The sequence below is a fragment of the Echinops telfairi genome, unplaced genomic scaffold (genome assembly GCF_000313985.2).
Source record: "Echinops telfairi isolate 266 unplaced genomic scaffold, ASM31398v2 ScPeMD7_31;HRSCAF=116, whole genome shotgun sequence".
Classification (NCBI taxonomy): Eukaryota; Metazoa; Chordata; class Mammalia; order Afrosoricida; family Tenrecidae; genus Echinops; species Echinops telfairi.
The window spans coordinates 24383747-24406265 of record NW_022103928.1 but is presented as its reverse complement, the minus strand read 5'-3'; the positions used below and the strand labels follow the sequence as shown (position 1 = coordinate 24406265).

The 22519-nt window shown below is 41.8% G+C and overlaps 1 protein-coding gene across 1 annotated transcript in view; it reads right to left on the bottom strand.

The window, feature by feature from the left end:
• DNAH12 (dynein axonemal heavy chain 12) overlaps nucleotides 1–22519 on the bottom strand; it is a 197129-nt gene that overhangs the window by 7568 nt on the left and 167042 nt on the right. Inside the window, exons 66-70 of the mRNA XM_045290129.1 lie at nucleotides 19566–19703; nucleotides 13649–13882; nucleotides 4143–4331; nucleotides 1558–1661; nucleotides 1164–1170 (exon numbers count right to left, since the gene is read on the bottom strand). Coding sequence (XP_045146064.1) covers nucleotides 1164–1170; nucleotides 1558–1661; nucleotides 4143–4331; nucleotides 13649–13882; nucleotides 19566–19703 — 672 coding nt within the window. The remainder of the gene's footprint in view (nucleotides 1–1163; nucleotides 1171–1557; nucleotides 1662–4142; nucleotides 4332–13648; nucleotides 13883–19565; nucleotides 19704–22519) is intronic.

Below are 22519 nucleotides of genomic sequence, written 5' to 3'. Positions count from 1 at the left end.
AAGAGGACTTTGGAAGTAATGATCAAGTAACTAGAAAAGAGAGAGCGCATGTGCGTGATAGTAAATACCACTCTGCACCTTTCTAGAACGGCTAGACTCTCATTCAAAGCTCGATGGGAATATTTCCCCAAGTGGGGTCACCTCCCACTTTGTGATAAGTGGGGTCATTTTAGATGCTACATGTGTGAACGCTTTCCATTTGGAACATTACATACATATTTCAAAAACAGAAACAAAAAAAGAATATGACTAGCACTTCACACTTGCTGATTCTTGGTGATAATGTCTACCTGATAGAGAAGCATTTAAGGAATATTGACAAGTAAGTAATATTAGGGAACTATGAACAAAGTATCAAGGGCTGATGCAGGGACTGAATCTTGGGATATGCTGCAGTAAGACAAACTACATTTTCACGTATACACTTGCAAATACTTAGGCTTCCATCTTCTGCCCAAACTGATAAGAACAACATAAATATACTTGCAGCAAGGGTTTTAGGCTTAAGCAAATGAGAGATAGCATGCTACCATATATAAACATATATTTCTTTATATAAAAAGTACTGAATTAATTATGGCATAGTGTTCTAATATGTTTTATTTTAAAATATCAGCAAGTCTGGAAACTAAAATAAATTTGGAAACACTTTTGAAAATTCATAACCAAAATACTTTTCTGTTCCTTAAACCATTATTGAGTTGCAGAGAATTTATTAAAATCCAATGTAAATAACTTTTGCTCTATTAGGTACTTACTCAACCTAGATTGGATTCAGATAAAAAAGGGACATGTGGGTCTGTCAGAGAGAGCAGGGAAAAATGAAAAATATAACTATACATCCTACCTAATGTCTAGACTAGCTTTAGTTCCTGTAAAGAATAGAAGAAAATAGATGAGAATTACTGATATTTTAAGTAATAAAAGCAGGTATCTTTTTCATTGTCATTTCTGCTTTAGAAAATTCCCTTCTCTTAGAACTAGATGGTGCCTGGCTCCCATGGCCGACTGCTCTGCAAAGGATCGCATTAGGAGGTTCTGGATAGAGTGGGAGAAATATGGGACCCAAACTCAAGTATCACAGAAGAGACCATGCTTACTGGTCGGAAAGCAATAGGTGGCACTTATGAGACTATGGCCTGTAGTTCCCCATCTGAACTCACCCCTGTGCTGGAATAATCAAAAGGGTAGTATTAACCTCAGACACAGAGTAGAGAGTTAGGAAAAGAGGGGCAATGGACACGGGATACACAGGGAGGAAGTAGGGTATGTGAGCATACATCGAAAGGATTGCAATGGATGAGTTGAAACAAAATGTGTCTGAATATTGAATGGACATCTCATGATCTGCCCTGTAACTGTTATCTAATTAAAAAATAAAAGGCTTAAAATTTTTTTTAAACTTTCTCTTCTCGGGTAGAAGGTTCTGGAACTTAAAATATAAAATAAAATGATAGGATTTGATCATTTTTTCTTTTAAAATCTAATTTAATGCTACTCGATCTCTATACTGACTTTGGTTGGCTGCTTTCTGAATCACTGGAGATAGAGTCTTACTTGTTAAACCGTTCCATTTCTTGCACTAACACCGTATTCATGCTTTCTTCATATCTCACCGGGTACTTAGACAGTGCAGCTTCAATGTCAAAATCAGAGGGGAGCTAAAAATTGAATTTGAAGATCAAAAATTACTCTCAGGATGGGTTATTATTTTTGTTCAGGGATACTATCAGTACTAACTAATACCGGGAAGTGACCATGGGCCTAGGGGCCACATAGGGTGGGCAGTGGGAACATTCACCGGAGGAACTGGGAAGACAGGCCTTGTCATCTGTGTCCAAACGTCACAGCCTTGAACCCCCAGGGGGCAGATCTACTTGGCCCAGGTTGGGTCGTCATACGTCAGAACGTATTGTAAGCACCACGCAGACCAGGCACCATGCTCACTGTTTTCCATGCATTGTCCTGTTTAGCATAGCCAGCACTCTTAGCATGCTGATCTCCAGTATGCACAAGTACAGAGAAGTTAAGTAGCAGACCCACATGCACCCAGCCCCACAGCCGTCTCTTGGAATCACAGGTCTCTGACTCCAGTGCTCCTGTTCATACAGGATACGTCATTTTGTAGAAGACAGACATTTCTGAAAAGTGATATACAGTGGGCCTTTGCAAAACACAGATTTGAAGTGTGCGCCCACTTACAGATCGATTAAAACAACAACCCGAACACACCATCACGTGGCACTAATCATCTCAACTTGAGCAGTTCATCTCTCCATTACATTGTGTATTACAGAAAAAAGCAATCGCCCGCACTCCTGGCATATTGCTCTTCGTGTTTACGGAAGTACGGCCCACCTTGGCTAACACACTGTGGAACCTACACCAAGTGCCATTAGTGGTGCTGAACATGCTCCCCACCGGTGACGTCATGACCTCACAACAAAGTGCTGCACCATGTGTGATGTGATGTGCACCATCGATGACAGCCTACATTACAGCTGTCCATTTCAGGGCACACAGGTTCCATGTAAGGACCACTTTAAAAAAGAAACAGCTAGCGGAGCAGGTGTGGACACCTTGCACTTTATGTGAAATCTTTTCAATCTCTTATTGAAAAGGCAGCTTTTGTGTTGGTGCAGTATATAACACATGAATCATACAAAATAGGGGCTTATGCAATTGGTAGACTATGAGTAGTTAACAGTAGATTATCAACAGTTAAGTTTTAGAGAGTCCAAAGTTGTGTGGGGCTCATGTTGTTCAAGGGTCAACTATAATTTCTTTTTTAAAAAGGAGTGTTATTTTCCATCCATATAACTGATTTCTGTTTCATAAATGTCTTATATTTATTTCCAGTTAATTACAAACTAGCTACAGATAGTTTAGTTTACCTCATCAGTAAGAAGCTGAGTCTGTAAATGTAGCAGGGTCCCAGAGCAAAGGCAGAGAAGGCGCCTTTGAGTGTCTGATTTCTGGAAGGCACCTGAGACACTCTTGAGGAGCAGTGTGAAGAGGACTTTGGAAGTAATGATCAAGTAACTAGCAAGTGGGATCCATACTCTTAAAGGGGAAAGGAATGTCCCCATTAGTTCCTGGGCGATGCAAAGAGTTCCTCAAAGTCCCCCAGCCCTGGAGCTGGTTTGGACTCATGGGGGTCCTGTGTAGTAGAGCTGAAGTGGGCTTTCAGGGGCTGATTTTTCAAAAGTACATTGTCAGGCCTTTCTTCCAAGGTACCTCTGAGCAGACTTTCTGGTTAGCAGCTCTACCAGGTATGAAACAGCCTCTCTGGGCCTCAGTTTCTCTCATATGACAGGTGAGATGATTCTAGTACTTACCTAGGAGGGCTGCTGTACAGATCTGTGCCTAGGCCCATGATTCTCTGAAAGTACCTTTAGTTCTTAAATGAAATTAAGGCTTATAGAAAAATTGTGCAGATAGCAACATTCCACTTTACTTAATAGGATTAAGCACACTGAGTTGTATTATGAAGAGGAAAAACAAAAAAGCTATAGTGATTAACTCAGCTTCGATCTTGTTCCCTGTGTTCCCTTCCTAAGTACTATAGGCGATTCTGTCCTAGATCCATCAAGTTCAGATTCATTTTTTAGTTTTTTAAAAAATAGGTCCATTGTCTTTGGTTCATAAATGATAATGCATCATTGACTTTAGATCTATCATCCACAACTATAGTTATTAAGAACTTACTACCTTGCCAGGCATTAAACAAAGCCCTTAAAATTGTGACCTCTTTGCAAGAACCTTATACAGAAGGCTCTTGCAAAGATAATATGATAAAACCTACAAACACCAGAACCTGTAAAAAGCAGAAATCTGTCAGAGAATGACAACACAAATATTTTCCACTACACAGAGCAAGTCATAAAAGTGGTGACCATAGGCTGCCAAAGGCAGAAAACTGACGGGACCTGGAATCAGACAACGCAGGCTTTTAGCTCCGGCTGTTACAAGTTTCACGGTGTTAACACTTATTTACAGAGGTGGATTTATTTATTTACAGGGCCAAGGCATCTGGCTCTAAGTCATAATGCTGTTCAAGGGCCTTTTGAGATGGTCATACAGGCACCATTTTGATTTGCATTCTATTACAAGCAACCTACACGAGGCTAAACACCCATTACCTTATGGAGGATACCCTTGGTGATGTCCAACAGGACATGGTCAGCACTTCCGGAGGCGCCGGTCTGCTTGGAGCCTCCCTGGGTGAGCAGTAAGGACTCAAAGAGGGTTTTCGTTTGCTGAAGATCTTTGGAGATATCAACATTTTCATGCAACCCAAATATCTCGGGGTGTTGAGCAGAGGGAAGTTGCTACCAAAACAAACAAACAAAATGTTAATCAAGCAATACATGCCAATGGATACATTAATTCATGAGGTAGACAGGGGCAGACCAAAAAAAAAAGGGTGGGGGGTGTAAAAAGTAAGAGGGTAAAGAGAGTAGGCAGACCATTTTCCTAGATTCTCTGTAACAAGAGAAACTAAATGAAAGATGCAGGTGATAATCCTGGAGTGCTGAGCTTAAAGGAGTGAACACTGACTTAAAAAAAATCATGTATAAAGAGATGGACAGAACACAGCATTTCCATTTTGACTTTTTGCAAGCAGTGCCCTGACCAGTAACCTGCTAGTCATCTCTGCTTGCCCAGGATATCACCAGTGTCCACAGTGGCTGACAACCACAGAGCAACACTGTCCCCCTTGTTCTTCATAGTCTTCTGGTGATCAGTGGGGTAGCTAACCCCACCACCACCCATCTGTCAGCCAATGGCCCCCCTGGCCCCTCAGAACCCTTACTTTGCCTGAGGTTGGGAGCATGTCCTGGTGCAGCAGGTCCCAGTTACAACTAGCCCCATATTAAGTAAGAGGCACACTTGCCCCCCACACCCCTGGCCAATGGAACCTATAATGGCAGACTAGGCATGCTGCCTCCGCTGCCCTCTGGGCTAGCAGGAACTTCTTTCAGAACCAAGTGCCCAGCCCTGTGGCCTCTTTGGCCAGTGGAGTGAGTTGACCAGAATGAGGCGCTCCATCCCCATAGTCTCCCCCTATCAGCTGGCAGGAACACCACCAGGTGACTCGGACCCTCCACTCCCACTTTCTTCCCCTTCACTTTTTTCTTTTTCTCTCTCTTTTTTTTTTTTCTGGTGTTACACTAGTCAGAAGACAGCAGTCATGCCAAGACTTCCCAGCCACTCCTGAATCTCTTTCCGCCACACCTACTGGGCAAAGGCCACCACTTGATCAACGATAGACAGCAACTAACCTCAGCCCAACCCACCCTCAACTCTCTATGAGAAAACAGAACTGTACACACACTCCCTTCCTCAGTCATGTCCACTGGTAGACCAGGGATAGGTGTCTACATACCACCAAGCCACTGGTCAAAGTAAGCACACACCCCTACTCTCCTGGATAGATCAAGACAAACTAAAGCAAAACAAAGACAAACCTTCGGCAAATCACACCAATTAAGTATGAATGTGACACAACACCCCAGAGACAACAGATGGTCTCAGTTCACATGAAGAAACAAAACAGAGGTTCAAACAAGTAACCAAAACACAGAACCATTTCTTCAATTTCTTCCAGGAGACATTCCTGAGGAAGAAATGGCATTAGAACTATGTGCTAAGGAATTCAAAGAAGAGATATTTAAGTATCTTCAAAGAACTGAAAGTTTAGGGACAGCACAGACAAAACTCTTGAAGAACTGAGGAAAACTCATGAACAAACTGATAAACTTAATTAAAAATTAGAAACCATACATAAAAGCAGCTAGAGAGAAGTTACTATCAAGAGTTATAAGACAGGTAGAACATATTCAAAGGGCAAAAGAATAGAAACGAGTCAACAGAAGACATAATTAATGAGATTGAAGACAAATATCTCAATATTAATCTGTTAAAGGAACAGTCAGAAAAAATTATAAAACAAAACAGAATGAAGAAATCCTAACATGGGTGAACCTGGAGGACATATGTGTGGTGCAGTGAATTACTTGATCTGGGTCTTCTAGCCATAGCCTTTGCAGCTCCCACAACATGACTGAGGGGACATGCAAATAGGATGTCTGGAACTCTAACATGGGGAGTTGTCATTTTTGCCATCCCACCAGGCTTCAAAAGCAGGAATAGGGCATCTCACTACCATCAAGAATTAAGAGCCAGGAGTGGCCTCTGCAATACTCATACACTGATCCTCTTCGATCTCGGAGACCAAGAGCTGAGATGTCAGAGAAGCAGGACAGCAGCATCAAGAGCACGAGACAGCATCAGACTTCCCAGGCCACACAGCGAAAACTGAGCTCCAGACACACGGTTCCCTTGTCAAATGGGCTGCCAGGGAAGTAAGTTTGCTGACTTATGGAGCTAAAGTCAAGTACCTTCAGGTTGAGGCTTATAAAGGAGTGGTGAGCCCTTTGGGCATTTATTGACAGAGCTCAAAGAGCTTTGCAACGCTTCAGAGCAAGGTAGAAGCCAAGGAATCGTGTGGTTGAGAGGCTAAGAGTCAGAAGAAAGACCTGCCTGCAGGCGTGGATGAGACCACAGCCTTGTCGGGGGAAACCAGCCTCCAACAACCGGAGGGCCAGTAGGCGCAATTGTACGGAGATCTTTTATCAAGATTACAGTAAAGTCATAAAGAATAGGAAAGATAGGAGAGAGAGTAAAATAAAGGAGTCAGACACGTTTTATGGTAGCATGCTCACCTACCTCAGCCCTTCTGGATGGTCCACATGGAACTAAGTGGGAGGAGAGTGAGCCTTTACTTACTTGGGTCATTTATAGGTAGCCTAGACATGCATATTCAATAGTTACATGCGTCACAAGATGGGTGGTAACTACATCAAGGTGTCTGAGCTCACAGGTGAGGAAACCCAATACCTGCAAAGGGGTGGGGAATGGGGGTGACACAGCGGGAGGCGATAGCAAAAGGAAGTCTGATTCTATAGGGAAACAAAATCGACCATGTGCTCACTTTAAGGCAGCATAGCTGTTAGGAGAGAATCTGTGGGAATGATATTTAAAGCAGGATGATGTACTTGGACTTTACCTCCAACTGACCACAGTGGAGGCTGTCCTACCATGGAATACTAGCTTTCCAGATTCCCTCTGTTATAAGTTAGGGAATATGGTCCTCGTCATATTTCCTTCAGTGTTAGTTTCTCACATATCCTGATCAAAAAACTGTATCTTAAGCATTTCTCATCCTGAATTACAACCTGTTGACATTACTAATAAACCCCACAATTGTATCGATTGTCTGAGAGTTCTGTGTGGCCATTGCAATGAATTATCAAAACCTGAAGAGACGTAAAGTGCTGTGGGAAGTACGGTTGATGTTAGAATTGGGGAAGGAAGAAAAAGACATGTCTGACCTTCACCTCAGAGGAATTGGCCTTGAGCAGATGCGTGGTTTGGTTGTCCTTGCCCCCTTGGGAAATCAGAGGAGATCAGACACCACTCTTGGACCATTATTGCATTCTGTTCAGGGAAATTACTCCCAAAAGGATAAATGTTGTGTAAGACCTCCATTATAAAGAGTCAAAAAGTTTGCAAACAAAAAAACATTTTGAAGGTTGCCGGAGGTGGGAGGGGAAGGATCACTCAGTAGAGGGCTGTTGTTGTTGTTGTTAGGTGCCATCAAGTCAGGTCTGACTCAGTGACTACGTACAACAGGACGAAACGCCACCTGGCCCTGGTTGCTCTGACGTCTGGGCCCATTGTTGCAGCCACTGTGGCAATTCATCTCCTGGAGGATCTTGCTCTTCTTCGATGCCCCTCTACCTTACCAAGCATCATGTCCTTCTCCAGGGACCAATCGCCCCTGTTCATAAGTCCACAGTATGTGAGAAGAAGTCTCACCACCCTTGCTTTTAAGGAGCCTTCTGCTGTACTTCTTCCAAGACAGATGTTTGTTCTTTTGGCAGTTCATTGTACTTCCAAAATTCTTCACCAGCACCATAATTCACATGCAATCTTCAGTCTTTCTTATTCAATGTCTAACTTTCACATGCATATAAGGCAATTGGAGATACTGTGGCTTGGGTCAGGCACACCTTATCCTTAAAGTTACATGATTTCCTTTAAACACTTTAAAGAGGTCATGTGCAGATGGACCCAATGTAATGCATTAGTTGATCTTCTGACTGCTGCTGCCAGTGAGCACTGACTATACCTCCAAATAAGATGAAGTCCTTGACAGCCTCAATCCTTTCATTTATCCATTTATTACTATTGGTCAAGTTGTGAGGACTTGGGTTTTTAAAATATTGAATTGTAATCCATACTGAGGGCTGCAGTCCCTCATTTTCATCAGCAAGTGCTTTAAGTCCTCCTCACTTCCAACAAGCAAGGCTGCGCCATCTGTGTACTGCAGGTTGTTAGTAAGTCTTCCCCCAATCCTGATGCCACACTCTTCTTCATATAATCCAGCCTCTCGGCTTATTTGCTCAGTATGCAGATTGAATAAGTATGGTGAGATGATACAACCTTGAGTCACACCTTTCTTGATTGTAAACCACACAGTATTCCCTTGTTCTGTCCATACAACCACCTCTTGATCCATGTATAGGTTCAACATGATGAGCACAATGAAGTGTTCTGGAATTCCCATTCTTCTCAAGAGTATCCATAGTTTGCTAAAGTCTAAACCATTGGATGCCTTTGTAAAGTCAATAAAACACAAGTAAACATCCTGGTGTCCTCTGCTTTCAGCCAAGATCCTTTTGATATCAACAATGATATATTCCTTGTTCCATATCCTCTTCTGAATCTGGGGTGAATTTCTGTCAGCTCCCTATCAATGTACTGCTGCAATCATTGCTGGATGATCTTCAGCAAAAAGTAACTTGTTTATGATATTAATGATTTTGTTCTATAATTTGAGGATTCCGTTGGATCACCTTTCTTGGAATGTGCACAAATATGGATCTCTTTCAGTCAGTTGGCCGAGTCTTCCAAATTTCTTGGCACAGATGAGTGAGTGTTTCCAGTGCTTCATCAGCTTGTTGAAATTTTTCCATTGGTTTCCCATCAATTCCGGAAGCCTTGTTTTGGCTAATGCCTGTGGTGCAGTTTGGCCTTGTTTTTAAAAAAAATCATTTTATTTACAACTCTTATCACAATCCATACATACATCGATTGTGTCAAGCACATTTGTACTTTTGTTCCATCATCATTCTCAAAACATTTTCTTTCTACTTGAGCCCTTGGTATCAGCTCATTTTCCCCCTCTCCCCCACACTCCCTCCCTCCTGAACCCTTAATAATTTATACATGATTTTTTCATGTCTTACACTGTCCGATATCTCCTTTCACCCACTTTTTTGTTGTCCGTCCCCAGGGAGGGGGGTAGATCCTTGTCATCAGTTCCCCTTTTCTCCCCCACCTTCTTCTTCCCTGCCTGGTATCGCTACTCTCATTAATAGCCCTGAGGGGCTTATCTGTCCTGGATTCCCTGTGTTTCCAGCTCTTATCTGTACCAGTGTACATCCTCTGGTTCAGCCAGATTTGTAAGGTAGAACTGGGACCATGATAGGGGGGGAGGAAGCATTAAAGAACTAGAGGAGAGTTGTATGTTTCATCAGTGCTGTATGGCACTCTCACTGGCTTGTCTCCTCCCCGGCAGTTTGGACTTCTATCGTCCATACCACTGGTTCTTGCTCACATGCTATCTCCTGAAATGGTGGAATGTTGACTAGTTCTTGTTGGTAGAGTGACTCTGTATATTCTTTCCATTTTCTTTTGATGCTTTCTGCTATCATGCAATATTTTGCCTATAGAATCTTTCAATATTGTAACTGGAGGCTTGATTTTTTCCTTGTGTTCTTTCAGTTTAAGAGATACCAAACGTGTTCTTCCTTTTTGGTTTTCTAACTCTAGGTCTTATCACGTTTCACTGTAATATTTGATTTTATCTTTCTCAAGCTGCCCTTTGATATTTTCTATTTAGCTTTTTGATTTCATCATTTTCCCCATGCTCTTTAGCTACTCTTAAAAGAAGCTTCAGCCTCCATACCGGGAGGGTGGGACGGAAAGGGGGAACCAATTACAGGGATCTACATATAACCTCCTCCCTGGGGGATGGACAACAGAAAAGTGGGTGAAGGGAGACATCAGACAGTGTAAGATATGACAAAATAATAATTTATAAATTATCAAGGGTTCTTGAGGAGGGGGAAGCGAGGAGGGGGGGTGGACTGAGGAGCTGATGCCAAGGGCTTAAGTGGAGAGCAAATGTTTTGAGAATGATGAGGGTAACAAATGTACAAATTTGCTTTACACAATTAATGTATGCACAGATTGTGATGAGCCCCCAATAAAATGATTTTTTTTTAAAAGCAGCTTCGGCTTCTTCCCACATTCATTTTGATCTTTTCGTTCCTGTCTTATTAATGACTTTTTGCTTTCTTCATGTATGATATTCTTGATGTCCTCCCACAGGTCATCTTGAGATGCTCCCCAAGTTCAGGTCGGATATACTCAGAGTTATACTTTGGCTCTTGTGGACCTGTTTTAATTTCCTTCAGTTTCAACCTGAACTTACATATGAGCAATTGGTGATCTTTTCCACAGTTGGCCCCCGGCAACATTTTTGCTGTGGACATTAACCTTCTAGAGAGCAGACACATATTAATGTAGATGAAGGGCAAAGCAATATGCAGTAACGGGGAGATCAGCAAACAATGATCAAGGCAAAGGGAGACACTGGGACCATGCAAGAGTGAAAGGCAGCAGAGTCAATACTATTTGTGTTAGACTGGGTTGACTAGAGAAAGAAACCCAGTGATACTCATGTGTGTGTAAGAAAGACAAGTCCCTCTTTAGACTCATACAGCCATAAGCAATGATGCGGAATGCAGAAAGATCATAGGCTGGTCGGGGCAAAGTCACGTGGATCTAAGGTGGATGGAAACATGACAGGGTTCTGGCAGCCCTTAGGGTTAGCAAGCAGGAACGGAAATGACAGAAAGAGGAGGTGGTTCCCCATGCCCTCCTTATGAGAAGGTCATGTCCACAAGAAGGCACCATCAGGCTGTGACCTGATTGACAGGCTAGACTCCACCCTTACATTTTTATATCTCTTCAAGTTGACATAAAATTATCTATCGCACTAATTGGGCAGGAGTTAAGAAAAAGAGGAAAGAAGAAAAAAAAAGATATATGTAAATATATGCAAATATAAATATTTGATTGTAAGCATATTTGTGTAATAAAAGGCAAATTCAATAAGGAAGCAGATGGACTTTGGGCCTCTACTTAAATCTTACTTCAGTACAAGTACAATTTATTCTAATAATGTGGCATTGTATGATACCTTCCTGACACAATAGCTGAAGACAAAATGGGTGCATAAGCAAATGTGACAAAGAAAACTGATGGTGCCCAGCTATTAAAAGATATAATGTTTGGGGTCTTACAGGCTTGAAGTCAAACAAGCAGCCATCTACATAGAAGCACACCAGCTTGTGTGATCGTGAGGTGTAGACAGGAATAGTATCAGAAGTTCAAAAACAAGCAACCAAATCGATGTGAAGGGGTGGGAAGGTAGTGGAGACCCAAAACCCACCTGCAAGATATTGGACAGTTCCTCTAGAAGGACCAGATGGGAGGGATGATTAAATCCAGGGTGTGGTGTGGCACTGATGAAACACTTAACTGTCCTCTAGTTCTTTAATATTTCCTCCCCTACTATTATGGATTTTATTTGTTTTACTTCATTAACCATGTTAGACTTGCATATGTTCATTTGTATAATTAAGATAGTTTGATTCATATAAGCCAAGATAGACAACCCTTCAGAAACAGTACCAGGAGTAATGGTTCCCTGAGGGAACGGGAAGTGAGAGGAGAGAAGCGGGGAAGGTGGAGCTCATAGCACTGATGACTGTATAACTCCACTCAAGGGGAGCAAACAACAGAATTGTACGTGAATGGATATATTGGATGATGTAAGATGCAGCAAAAATAAATAAATAAATATATAGATAAATAAGGGTGGAGGGGAGGGGAGGGAGGTGATAAGGGGCGTTGATATCAAGGAATTCAAGAAGAAATAAAATGTTCTAAAACTGTGGTTACACTTGTACAATATTACTTGATGTGACTGAACTATGGAATGTTATGATATCTGTAAGAGCTCCTAATAGAATGATTTTTAAAACCTTAAAAATTATCTATCACATTATTATATGCACAATTCTGCAATAACAATGATATCACTACAGTGGAAACATAAAGACACACAAAAGCTGAGCTGATGTGAGTGGATGAATAGGATGTACATGGGTTTGAGGGAGGGTATTCCTACATGTATTTACACATGCTGCAAATATGTCTATGAATGTCATAGAACATACAAGAGGTACAGTTATGAAAACTTAGCTATAACCAAACACCTTGAGGGAATGCAGTGCTGGACCTGGGGCTCATAGACTTGGGGTGGCAGGGATGAGATGGGCAATCAAGGTCGAATGACAGAACACAGTCCACAAAGAAAATGTTCTGCATCCAAATGTGGTCAGCAGTGAGCGAAGCCCTGAAAATTCATGATTGGCCAACTAGCAGCAGCTATGAGTCTCTCCTATTCTAGAACAAACAAGAGTGAAGAAATTCAAAGACCCATAAAAATAATTAGTCCAAAAAACGAATGGACCATGTGAGCCAGAGGGAGAAAAAGTTGAGAAAAAAATTCAAAATCATAAAAAAGACCACACTTGCAGGTTTCAGAGAGACTGGTGGATCCCTGAGACAATTGCCCTTTGACACACTTCAGGCCTAGAACTGCACTCACGAAAAGGCTCAATTTTCAGCCCAACAATAGACAGATCTGTGAGGTGAACAAGAGGCCTGGTGGGATAGTGGATTATGTGTTGGCCTGCTAAGCACAAGGTAAACAATTCAAACCCACCCGTCATTCCTGAGGAGAAAGATGAGACTGTCTGTCACTGGAAAGATTTCCAGCCTCAGAAACCCAATGTGTCAGCTCTCCCGTGTCCTACAGGGTCTCTCTGACTAGGAATGGACTTGACAGCAGTAGGATAAAGTGAACTATAATAGAGCAATGAAGGTACTTAATTGTTCTAAGGAGACAGGTAACTCCTTAGAACAATTAACCATATGAGATACTCTAAAACTGACTGTGGCGATGATTGTACAACTCTTCTTGATGTGAACTGAACTACTGAGTTGTATGAGACAGGACTTATAAGCCAATAACACTGTTGGGGCAGGGTAGCTTTCACCCAAGGGCAAAGAACAGCTCAGGAAAGGAAGAGGAGCAGAAATGGGAGCTATAGGGCAGAAGTGGGCTAACGGATGTTACGTGGTGGGAATTGCAGTTGATGCCATGAAACAAAATGTGTATGCATTACTGAATGGAAAACTGATTTGCTCTGCAAACCTTCATTTAATTCACAATCAAAAGTTAAAAACAAGAAGGGGTAAAAACTAACTAAGCAACAAATAATAGAGGAATCAAAAATTTCCAATTCAATAAGGCTAGAAATCAAAGATAAATGGAACCATAATACTTGTCTAAACCAGATATTTTTAGGTGAATGTTTAACTATTTGCATTTAGAAAATTCACACTTAAATCAAATTCTATTTTTAGTGATATCAGTTACCTTAATAAATTCAATGTAGTCCTGATAAGTGCCTTTCAAAGGTGCAAAATAGTTTCCACTAGGGGAAAACCTATAATACGGGGTTTCAATTACAAGCGGATTATAAAAGTCAGCCAGCATAGTTAACAAGAGACGTCTGTCCCAATCATCTGTCACTCTTCCTCCGTAGTTACACTCCCCCGTCAAGTAAGAGATGGCTTCAAATGGAATTGTGTCATACTCATTTATGAATAACTAAAAAAAAAAAGGAAAAACAGAAATGAGAATATGTAAAACATTAATTTTTTGCTTCATTTTCATTTTAAGATGGTATTAAATATTCATATGTGTGTGTGTGTATTGAGTGTTTCTCAAAGTGGCAATATCGCCCCCTAGGGGGGAACTGGAATGATCCAGAGGGGTTACAAAAACAGATGGTGCCAAGCTGTCAAATTACACAGATTCTGGGGTCCCACAGGCTGGAAGATAAACAAGGGGCCATCTAACTGAGAAACAACAAAGCCCACATGGAAGAAGCACACCAACCTGTAAGATGACAAGGCAGCGAAGGGGTCAGGTATCAGGCATCAAAGACCCCCCCCCAAAAAATCATAACATTGTGAATGAGGGGGAGTGCAGAGTGGGGACCCAGGGCCCATCCGGGGGAAATTGGACATCCCCTTGCAGAGGGGCTGCAGGGAGGAGAGGAGCAAATCAGAGTGCAGTGTAGTAATGATGAAATATACAATTTCCCTCTAGTTCTTAAATGCTTCCTCCCCCCCACTACCATGATCCCAATTCTACCTTACATATCCGGCTGGACTGGAGGAGGTGCACTGGCACAGATAGGAACTGGAAATACAGTGAACCCAGGACAGATGAACCCCCCAGGACCAGTGGAGAGAGTGGCGATAGCGGGACGGTAGAGGGAAGGTGAGGGAGAAAGGGGGAACAGATGACAAAATATACATATGGCCTCCTCCCTGGGGGACGGACAGTGGAGAAGTGGGTGAGGGACGTTGGATGGGGTAAGATATGATAAAATAATAATAATTTATAAATTATCAAGGGTTCAGGGGGAGGGGAGAGGGGGGAAAATGAGCTGACATGAAGGGTTCAAGTGGAAAGCAGGTGTTGTGAGAATGATGAAGTCAACTTATGTACTAAGTGCTGGACACAAATGATGTATGTATGGATTGTGATGAGTTGTATGAGCCCCTAATAAAATGATTATTTAATAAAAAATATATTGGGTTTTGTGAAATGAATAAATAAATATTACAAGTGTAAAAAAAAGTAAACAACAAAAAAAGAAGTAAAACTCAGAGTTTCTAATGTTGATTAGAATAAACAAAGAGTTAAAATATTAAAAAGTCAGTTTTAACTTCCAATTTGTTGCCACATGGTTATAGCCTTTTTGCTTTTTAAAGATACTATCTATGTAATATTTTGACAAGTCTATATCAAATAAATGCATATTTTAGTTAAAAAAAAACCAGATACCCACAGTTTATTCTGGATTATGGGCTGTAGTGTTTTGTTTTGTTTTTTAATTGCAGGGGGTGGGGCAGGAACACTGAGTAATCTTTTTTCTGAAAATAAAAATTTCAGAATTTGTAGGCTAAATAGATTTGGGAATCTATAATATACACATTCCCTTGGTGGTACAAATGGTTAAATTACTCAGCTACTAACCAAGAGTTTGAACGTTCTAATACATATTGGGCTGTGATCCACAAGGTCTGAAGTTCAGGACCATTAGCTGCTCTTTGGGAGAAATATGGGATTTTCTATTCCCTTAAATAATTACAGTCTCAGAAACTCAGGGCAGCAGTTCTACCCTGTCCTACAGGGTTGGAACAGACTCATGGCAATGAGTTTGTTTTTTTAGTTTAGTCTACCCTGACATGCCTTTTTAAGACGTGGTGATCTATTTCTGAAAAATCAACCATGCAAAACCTTGTGAAATCCTCCTACTTTTTAACACATGGAGCGACCCTAAATCAGAACCAACTGGACAGCAATGAACCACACTAAGCACGAAGAGCCGTTGAAAGGATTATCATTATTGGTTGGCTTTGAGTGGCTGGGATTGTTGGTGATTTTAATTACTTGGTTATCTGTAGCTCCTGATTTTTTTACAGGGGATGGGGAGAATAAATATATATTGCTTCTGTAATAAGGAAAAAAAAATTGAATAAAAATGGTGACATGAAAATCACTGTCATTTTCATATGACCGCGAATAAACCTTGGCTTAAGGCTGTGGTTCTTAACAAGAACATTTTGTCTAATATAGGTACTTACCCATGTGCAGATTACATTTAGATGGTCATAGCTGAAGGAGAAAGAGGGTGCTACTGACATGTAGGGGGCTAGGAAGCCCTGGTTTAATGATAAAAACAAAGCTATTGCAAAGTACAGTGCCAAAGCCTGATGCACACACTATAACACAGTTTCACTCAGACAGCACAGACCTTTTCTAGTTGCCTTATTAGTAAATAAACTACAGCAATAAAAACTACCATTTGTATAGCTTTTACATGGCCTAATTTTCCTTTAACTCTGTGCTCGGGAATGTAAAATAACGTTTTACCCAGAAAATGAAGTGGCAAGGCCATGACTTGAATTTATCTCTTTAAGTTCCAGGTCCCATATCTTTGCCCATGTAAAGGAATTCTTGATAGCATATGAATTGGGATGATGTTAACTTCCACTAATGTTTACCTCATAGTGCAGGAGTTGTAGCAGAAATTATGTACTCACTACTGGTGAGTCAATCCTGCATCATAGCAGCTCTTTAAGTAGGGAAGAACTCCCCCTGTGGGATTCTGAGACTGCAGCTCCTTGTGGGAGTAGGCAGCCTCATCGTTCTTCTTTGGTGCTGCTGGTGGTTTCAAACAACTAACCTGGAGATTAGCAGCCCAACACATAACTATTGGGCCACCAGGGCTCCAAAAATGATGCCTAGTTGAGGCATGTGATAGTTAGGATTATTGTGCCAACCTGGCCAATAGGAACATGTGGGATTAATCAGGTTTCAGTTTGATTGGAGGGGAAAGAGATAAATGGCTCTGTAAGGCCCACCCCCATCTCTCTTGCTCTCTGGTGATTGGACCAGCATGCTGCTGCTTTAAATAGTTCTCTGCCTCAACCTGTGTGCTACACTACCTGTGGGCCAAGCCAACCCATGGATTGGGTTGCTAGAGCTTGAGGCTCCTTCGAGATCTGTTTAGCCATGCTACTGGTGCGTACATTGCTTGAGCTTGAGGCTGGTGGATCCTTTCGCCTTGCATTGCTTGAGTTTGATATCCTATTGTTAAGCTCCTGAGCCCTTTGCTTTGTGGACTAATTAGCTGTTATATTCCTTCTCGCTGTATAAATCTATCCATATATATTTATATAAAATCGTAAGTGCCCTGGTTTTGTTTCTCTAGATAACCCTGCCTAACACAACGACAAAAGGTTTCTAAGTTGTCCAGAGTCAAGTTAAAAGAAGACCCAATTCTTGGGGCCTCCTATGTTCTCAGAGACAAGAGAAAAGAGGACAGTTTCTCCCTCCCTCCCTTCCCCAAACTCAAGGACCCCAAGAAATGGAGACTGACAACTCATCCCCTGGTTTTCATCCTCTTAGAAGTCAGTTTGCTGAGCTGTCCCTTTGGAGAGAGAGGCCTTGCTGGAATGTCCAGGCAAAGATAGTTTAAATACCAAACCCCACTTCTCAAATCCAGAAAATGTGAAAGATAGGCCCAACTCATACCTGCAGACCCCAAGGTGGGCCAATGTAGGTTGGTGAAACTGGAGGCTGCAGGTTGGTGCTCAGCATGAAGATGCAGCATTTTCAGTTGACTGGTTATATGTAGTATGAGAGTTTCAGCAAATGTTCGCCAAGCTTTGGCTGCCCAACAGAGTTGGTGTCAAAGACCAATGCTATGATTCATGTAGCTTCATTGTCTGATTACAATTCCATAAGCACCAATTTCAATATTTTTATAAGGATTTCAAATGGCCTGATTTGCCTCAGCTAAAGTTTCTGACCTGTCTTTTAACAGAGTTGCTAAAATGTCAAAATTTCTATAATAATCATTTGATGCTTTTAAAGTTTGATATTATTGTTGTTAGTTACCACTTAACCCAGTGGTTCTCAACCTTCCTAATGTCGTGACCCTTTAATTCAGTTCCTCATGTTGTGGTGACCCCCAAACATAAAACTATTTTCATTACTACTTGATCACTGTCATTTTGCTACTGTTATGAATCAGGTGACCTCTGTGAAAGGGTCTTTTGACCCCCAAAAGCAAGGGTCCTCAAACTTTTTAAACAGGGGGGCCAGTTCACTGTCCCTCAGACCCATTGAAGGGCCATAGTATAGCTTAAAATAAACTATGAACAAATTCCTATGCGCACTACACATATCTTATTTTGAAGTAACTAAACGAATGGGGCAAAAACACCTGGCAGGCCAGATAAATGTCCTCAGCGGGCAGCATGTGGCCCGAGGGCCGTAGTTTGAGGACCCCTGGCCCAAAGGGTTGCAACCCACAGGTTGAGAACCGCTGCCCAAGTAGTCTTAAAGTTTGGAATCAAAAAAATGATTACACGCAGGGGCTACAAAAAGTTGGTGGAAAATATTTCATTACCTTTTAATTTCATTTTACCACCAACTTTTTGAAGCCTCCTTGTATTTACAGCCTTATAAAATCCCCTTGACTGAAATAGCACCTAATTGGGCTTTATCAACACTTCTCTTTTCCTTTAACGAGACCCTGTGTCACAAAGGCTCTTCATCCCAGCAAAGAACAGAGGCAAGCTTCTGTGGCTATCAAGTCGGATTAATACAGCTGATAAAATAGGACAGAAGTAATTGGAAAAAAAGTGTTAGAATCCAAAAGATCCATATTCAACTCCTAGGTCAAGGACAAGTTCACTTCTACTCTTTGATTTTCAAAAAATTAGGGATAAAACCAACCTGACAAGGTTGCTGAGAGGATTAGCATTCATGTAAGTCATGCAGTTAGTAGTTGACATGGATTTGTGCGTTGTTGTTGTTGTTAAGTTGCCACTGAGTTGACTGCACCTCATGTGTGCAGAGTAGAACTGCACTCCACAGACATCCATTCTGTTTGCGGGGAGGAGGAAGAGAGCTGCTCATTACCCAAATGCCTCCCACTAGGAGTCTACAGAAGCTGGAAGAGCCAGCCAGGCACTTTCGGGGCCTCCCCTACACCTCAAGCCTAGGCCTGTGACATGGCCGTGGCTGCTTAGACACATCCATCCTAGATTTTGAACCAGGGATTAGGGTGCAAAGGAACAGAAACAACAACGAAAACCATATGTGTGGCTATGGTATCAGAAGGCCACCGGAAGTCCAGAGAGTGTGTGGTCGCTATGTTAAGTTTCAGAGTTTCACATTCAGGTAAGGTAGTAGGGCTGTTCTTACTAGACTTGGTGTAGGTCTCGATAAAACTTTGGAGACCTTGCCTTTGAGTCTGGTTCTCCAGCTGTCTCGATTCTGTGAGCTGCCCCAAAGTCTCTCAATCAATTCTTTTTATGCTGAAATTAGTTCTGTTAACTGACAGAGCGACATTGTAGCGCTGACCGAGAGGAAGAGGAGAACTGAGGATAAAAGAATTATATAAAGCTAACACTGAGGATGCTGCTGCAAAAGAATGGAAAGGATCAGGGTCCTTGATGAAAGTCCTAGAACCTTTATCTGCATCTCTTTTTAATGTAAAAGATTGTTTTATTATGGCTTAAGCCAGGTTGAACTAGGGTTCCCATTAACTGCAGCAACAGACAGAATCCAGGTGGAGCGTTAGAAATGCTATCGCAATACACCCACCCGTTAGTGCTGTCAGGAGAATTGACTAACCTGTCCTAGGCAAACAGACTTGCATAGGGTCTGGGGAATATTTCAATTAGTCCCTTTCTCATCTTACCTGAAGTTGTCGGATACTGATGCGTAAATCTGATTCATTAAATCCATATGGAATATTCCAACCAAGAGGTCCAAATTTCTTTCTCTCTTGCACAAGAGCGTGAAAAAAACAAACTCCAAACAGCAATTTCTCCCATTCCTTTAAATAATCAAAATTATACAATAATTAAAAGTTCTGAGCAGAATAGATGATCTTTTTTATTATAAGATTCTATTCTTAAGTATCTCTGCATAAAAGGATATATGATCTAAAATAACACTGACTCTAAAGAGTATTAATTTTATGCCTTAATTATACTTTCAAAGTTAGACAAACTACAATAATATTAAACCTTATTAAAATGTATAATATTATCATTTTATCAAATTATTTGCTAATAATACTTTGGTATTGTTCACAGATACTTCCAATTTCAATCTTCAAATGTTAATTCTGTAGACTAATCGGCATATGCTTGAGATTCTAAGTACAGGAAAGTAATTAGCATCGTGATGTGAACAAAGCCCAATACAGAGTTCCTTAGTTGGTGACTTTTCCATTTGGAGGTAATTTTTAACCTGCCCATGGCATCTTCATACAACCTGCCCATGGCATCTTCATCCGTACGGCATATGTATGTATGTTGTGATGGACGGTCACCTGGGTTTCTTCATACATCTTTATTGCTCCTCTAGAGGAGGGTCACCGTCTGTGTGAGACCCCCACAAGTATACTACATACATGTATCTTAGGTTAGGCCACCCCAAACACACCCTCCAAAACCCGTGAAAAGCTGTCCAGCTATTGCGGCAGGAGATACAGTCAAAGAAATCATTTCCACAGTATGAAGATGCAAGCGCGCCATGCTTTTCTCAACAGATGTGTGCTTGAAATGTTAAATGTAAATCAAAACATCTGAAATATACTAGGTTAATTCTGTAGTGAAACATCGAATAGGTAGGTGAAACTTCGGGCAAGAAAGCAACAACCTCTATCTATCTAGCTCTGTTTAAATAATATTCTTAAAAAGTGTTAAATGTTAAAAATATTTTCCTATAAAATAAAAACCACTTTCTTCCTAAATATGTGTGTCTTTATAATAAGTATTTTCCACCTAATTTCTAAATTAGATGTTTCAGGATCCTGTTTATGAATAAGCCTAGTGGACAGGCGGTGAGATACCGCTTCCTGTAACTGAAGCTGGTATGACTGACCCACCATCCTCGGGGTATGTACTTTTGTGGTGGAATGAAGTTTCTTCCACCCATGTTTCTGTAACTCCCACCAAATGATTGAGCTGGAAGCGGGGGGGCTACCATCCCCCTGGCTATAAGGATGAGTCATCTTTGAAGCAGGAGCAGAGAAAGCAAGCCCAGGACCATCAGAAGAGCACTTTCCAGATCTCTGTCTGACAGGGACGTGGTTTAGACCAGAGGCACAGAGACTAAGGGACAAGATGGAGGAGACCATGGACCAGTGAAGAATGACAGGCGGCGGAGACGCCGTCAGGGACCACGTGGCTGAGACTGAGGCCTGGAGTGGCTGCTGCGGGCTGAGGAGTGCTGTTGCTGTGGACCACTGACGCCGTCCTTCCTGCTTACTGGTCCTGACTTGTGGTAACCTATTAACTTCACTAATAAGCCCCATAGTTATATTGTCTGTAAGTTCTGTGCGGCCGTTGCAGTAAATTATCAAACCTAGCTAGCCGTAGAGTGGTGTGGGAGGAACCCCCTGGTGTCAGGATACTTAAAGAAGGGTGTAGCATGGAGGCATGGTGGAGCCCGGCCTCATTGCAGCAGGAAAGCCAGAGGAGGTAAGCTAGGGCCCCGTGCTGCTTGCTGACATTTTGCTTTCTTACTCTACGCTGTGGTGCTGGTTTGTGTTGTTGGCTCATGCACACTCTTTAGCAAGGGAAAAGATGCTTTTCACAATCTTGCTCTAGTCTTCCTTCCCGCTCTTATTTCCGAGCACTCTTACTAAATGAGCTCCTTATCACTCTTCCACAACTTTGTCATAATTCTCTTCCTTAAACTGTACTCCGTATGCCTACTTCCTTTGTCTCCCATGCTTTGGACATGTTACTAGGAGAGAGCAGTCTCTGGAAAAGGACATCGTGCTCAGTAAAGTAGAGGGACAGAGAAAAAGAGGAAGGTCCTCAACAAGAAGGATGGACACAGTGGCCGCAACAACGTGCTTTAAACACAAAACAACTGTGAGGATGGCACCGCTGGCAGTGCTTCCTCCTGTTGTCACTGTGGTCGAGTTATGTCAGAGCCACCTTGATGGCTCCTGAAAACAGCAGCAATGCTTCACATGTACTTCCACCGCGAAGCTTTCCTCAACTCAGCCAGGAAGCAACCGCACACAATCTGGTAAAGTCAGGATGACCTCCAACACTTAACGAGCTGTGTGACCTTCATAGTTTTCTTATTTCCCCCGAGATTTAGTTTCGTTTAAATGGTACTTATACAAAGGGCTGTTGCAGGTTTATATATTTAAATTACCTAGGACCTGCTGGTGTTCAACAAGGGTGTTCCCTTCCTTTTTATCTTTGTACCATCATGGTTATTGGGAGCACTGGCTCCCAACCTAGCTGACCATGTGGCTGTCTTTTGTAATTATTGATACCAGTTCTTGGGCTCCACCCCAGATCTAGGGAATAGACCCTCCACGGGGCAACACTGACATCTTTAATCAGCTCCTGCGGTCATTGGTGCTGTGTCTGCCTCTTGCCTGGATCCCTCCCTCAGAATATAAATCCCATTGGGACAGGATTTTTAAAAAATCATTTTATTAGGGGCTTATACAACTCTTATCACAATCCATACATTCATCAACTGTGTAAAGCACATTTGTACATTCATTGCCCTCGTCATTCTCAAAACATTTCCTCTCCACTTAAGCCCCTGGCATTAGGTCATTTTTCCCTTCCCTCCCTGCTCCCCGCCCCATGAACCCTTGATAATTTATAAATT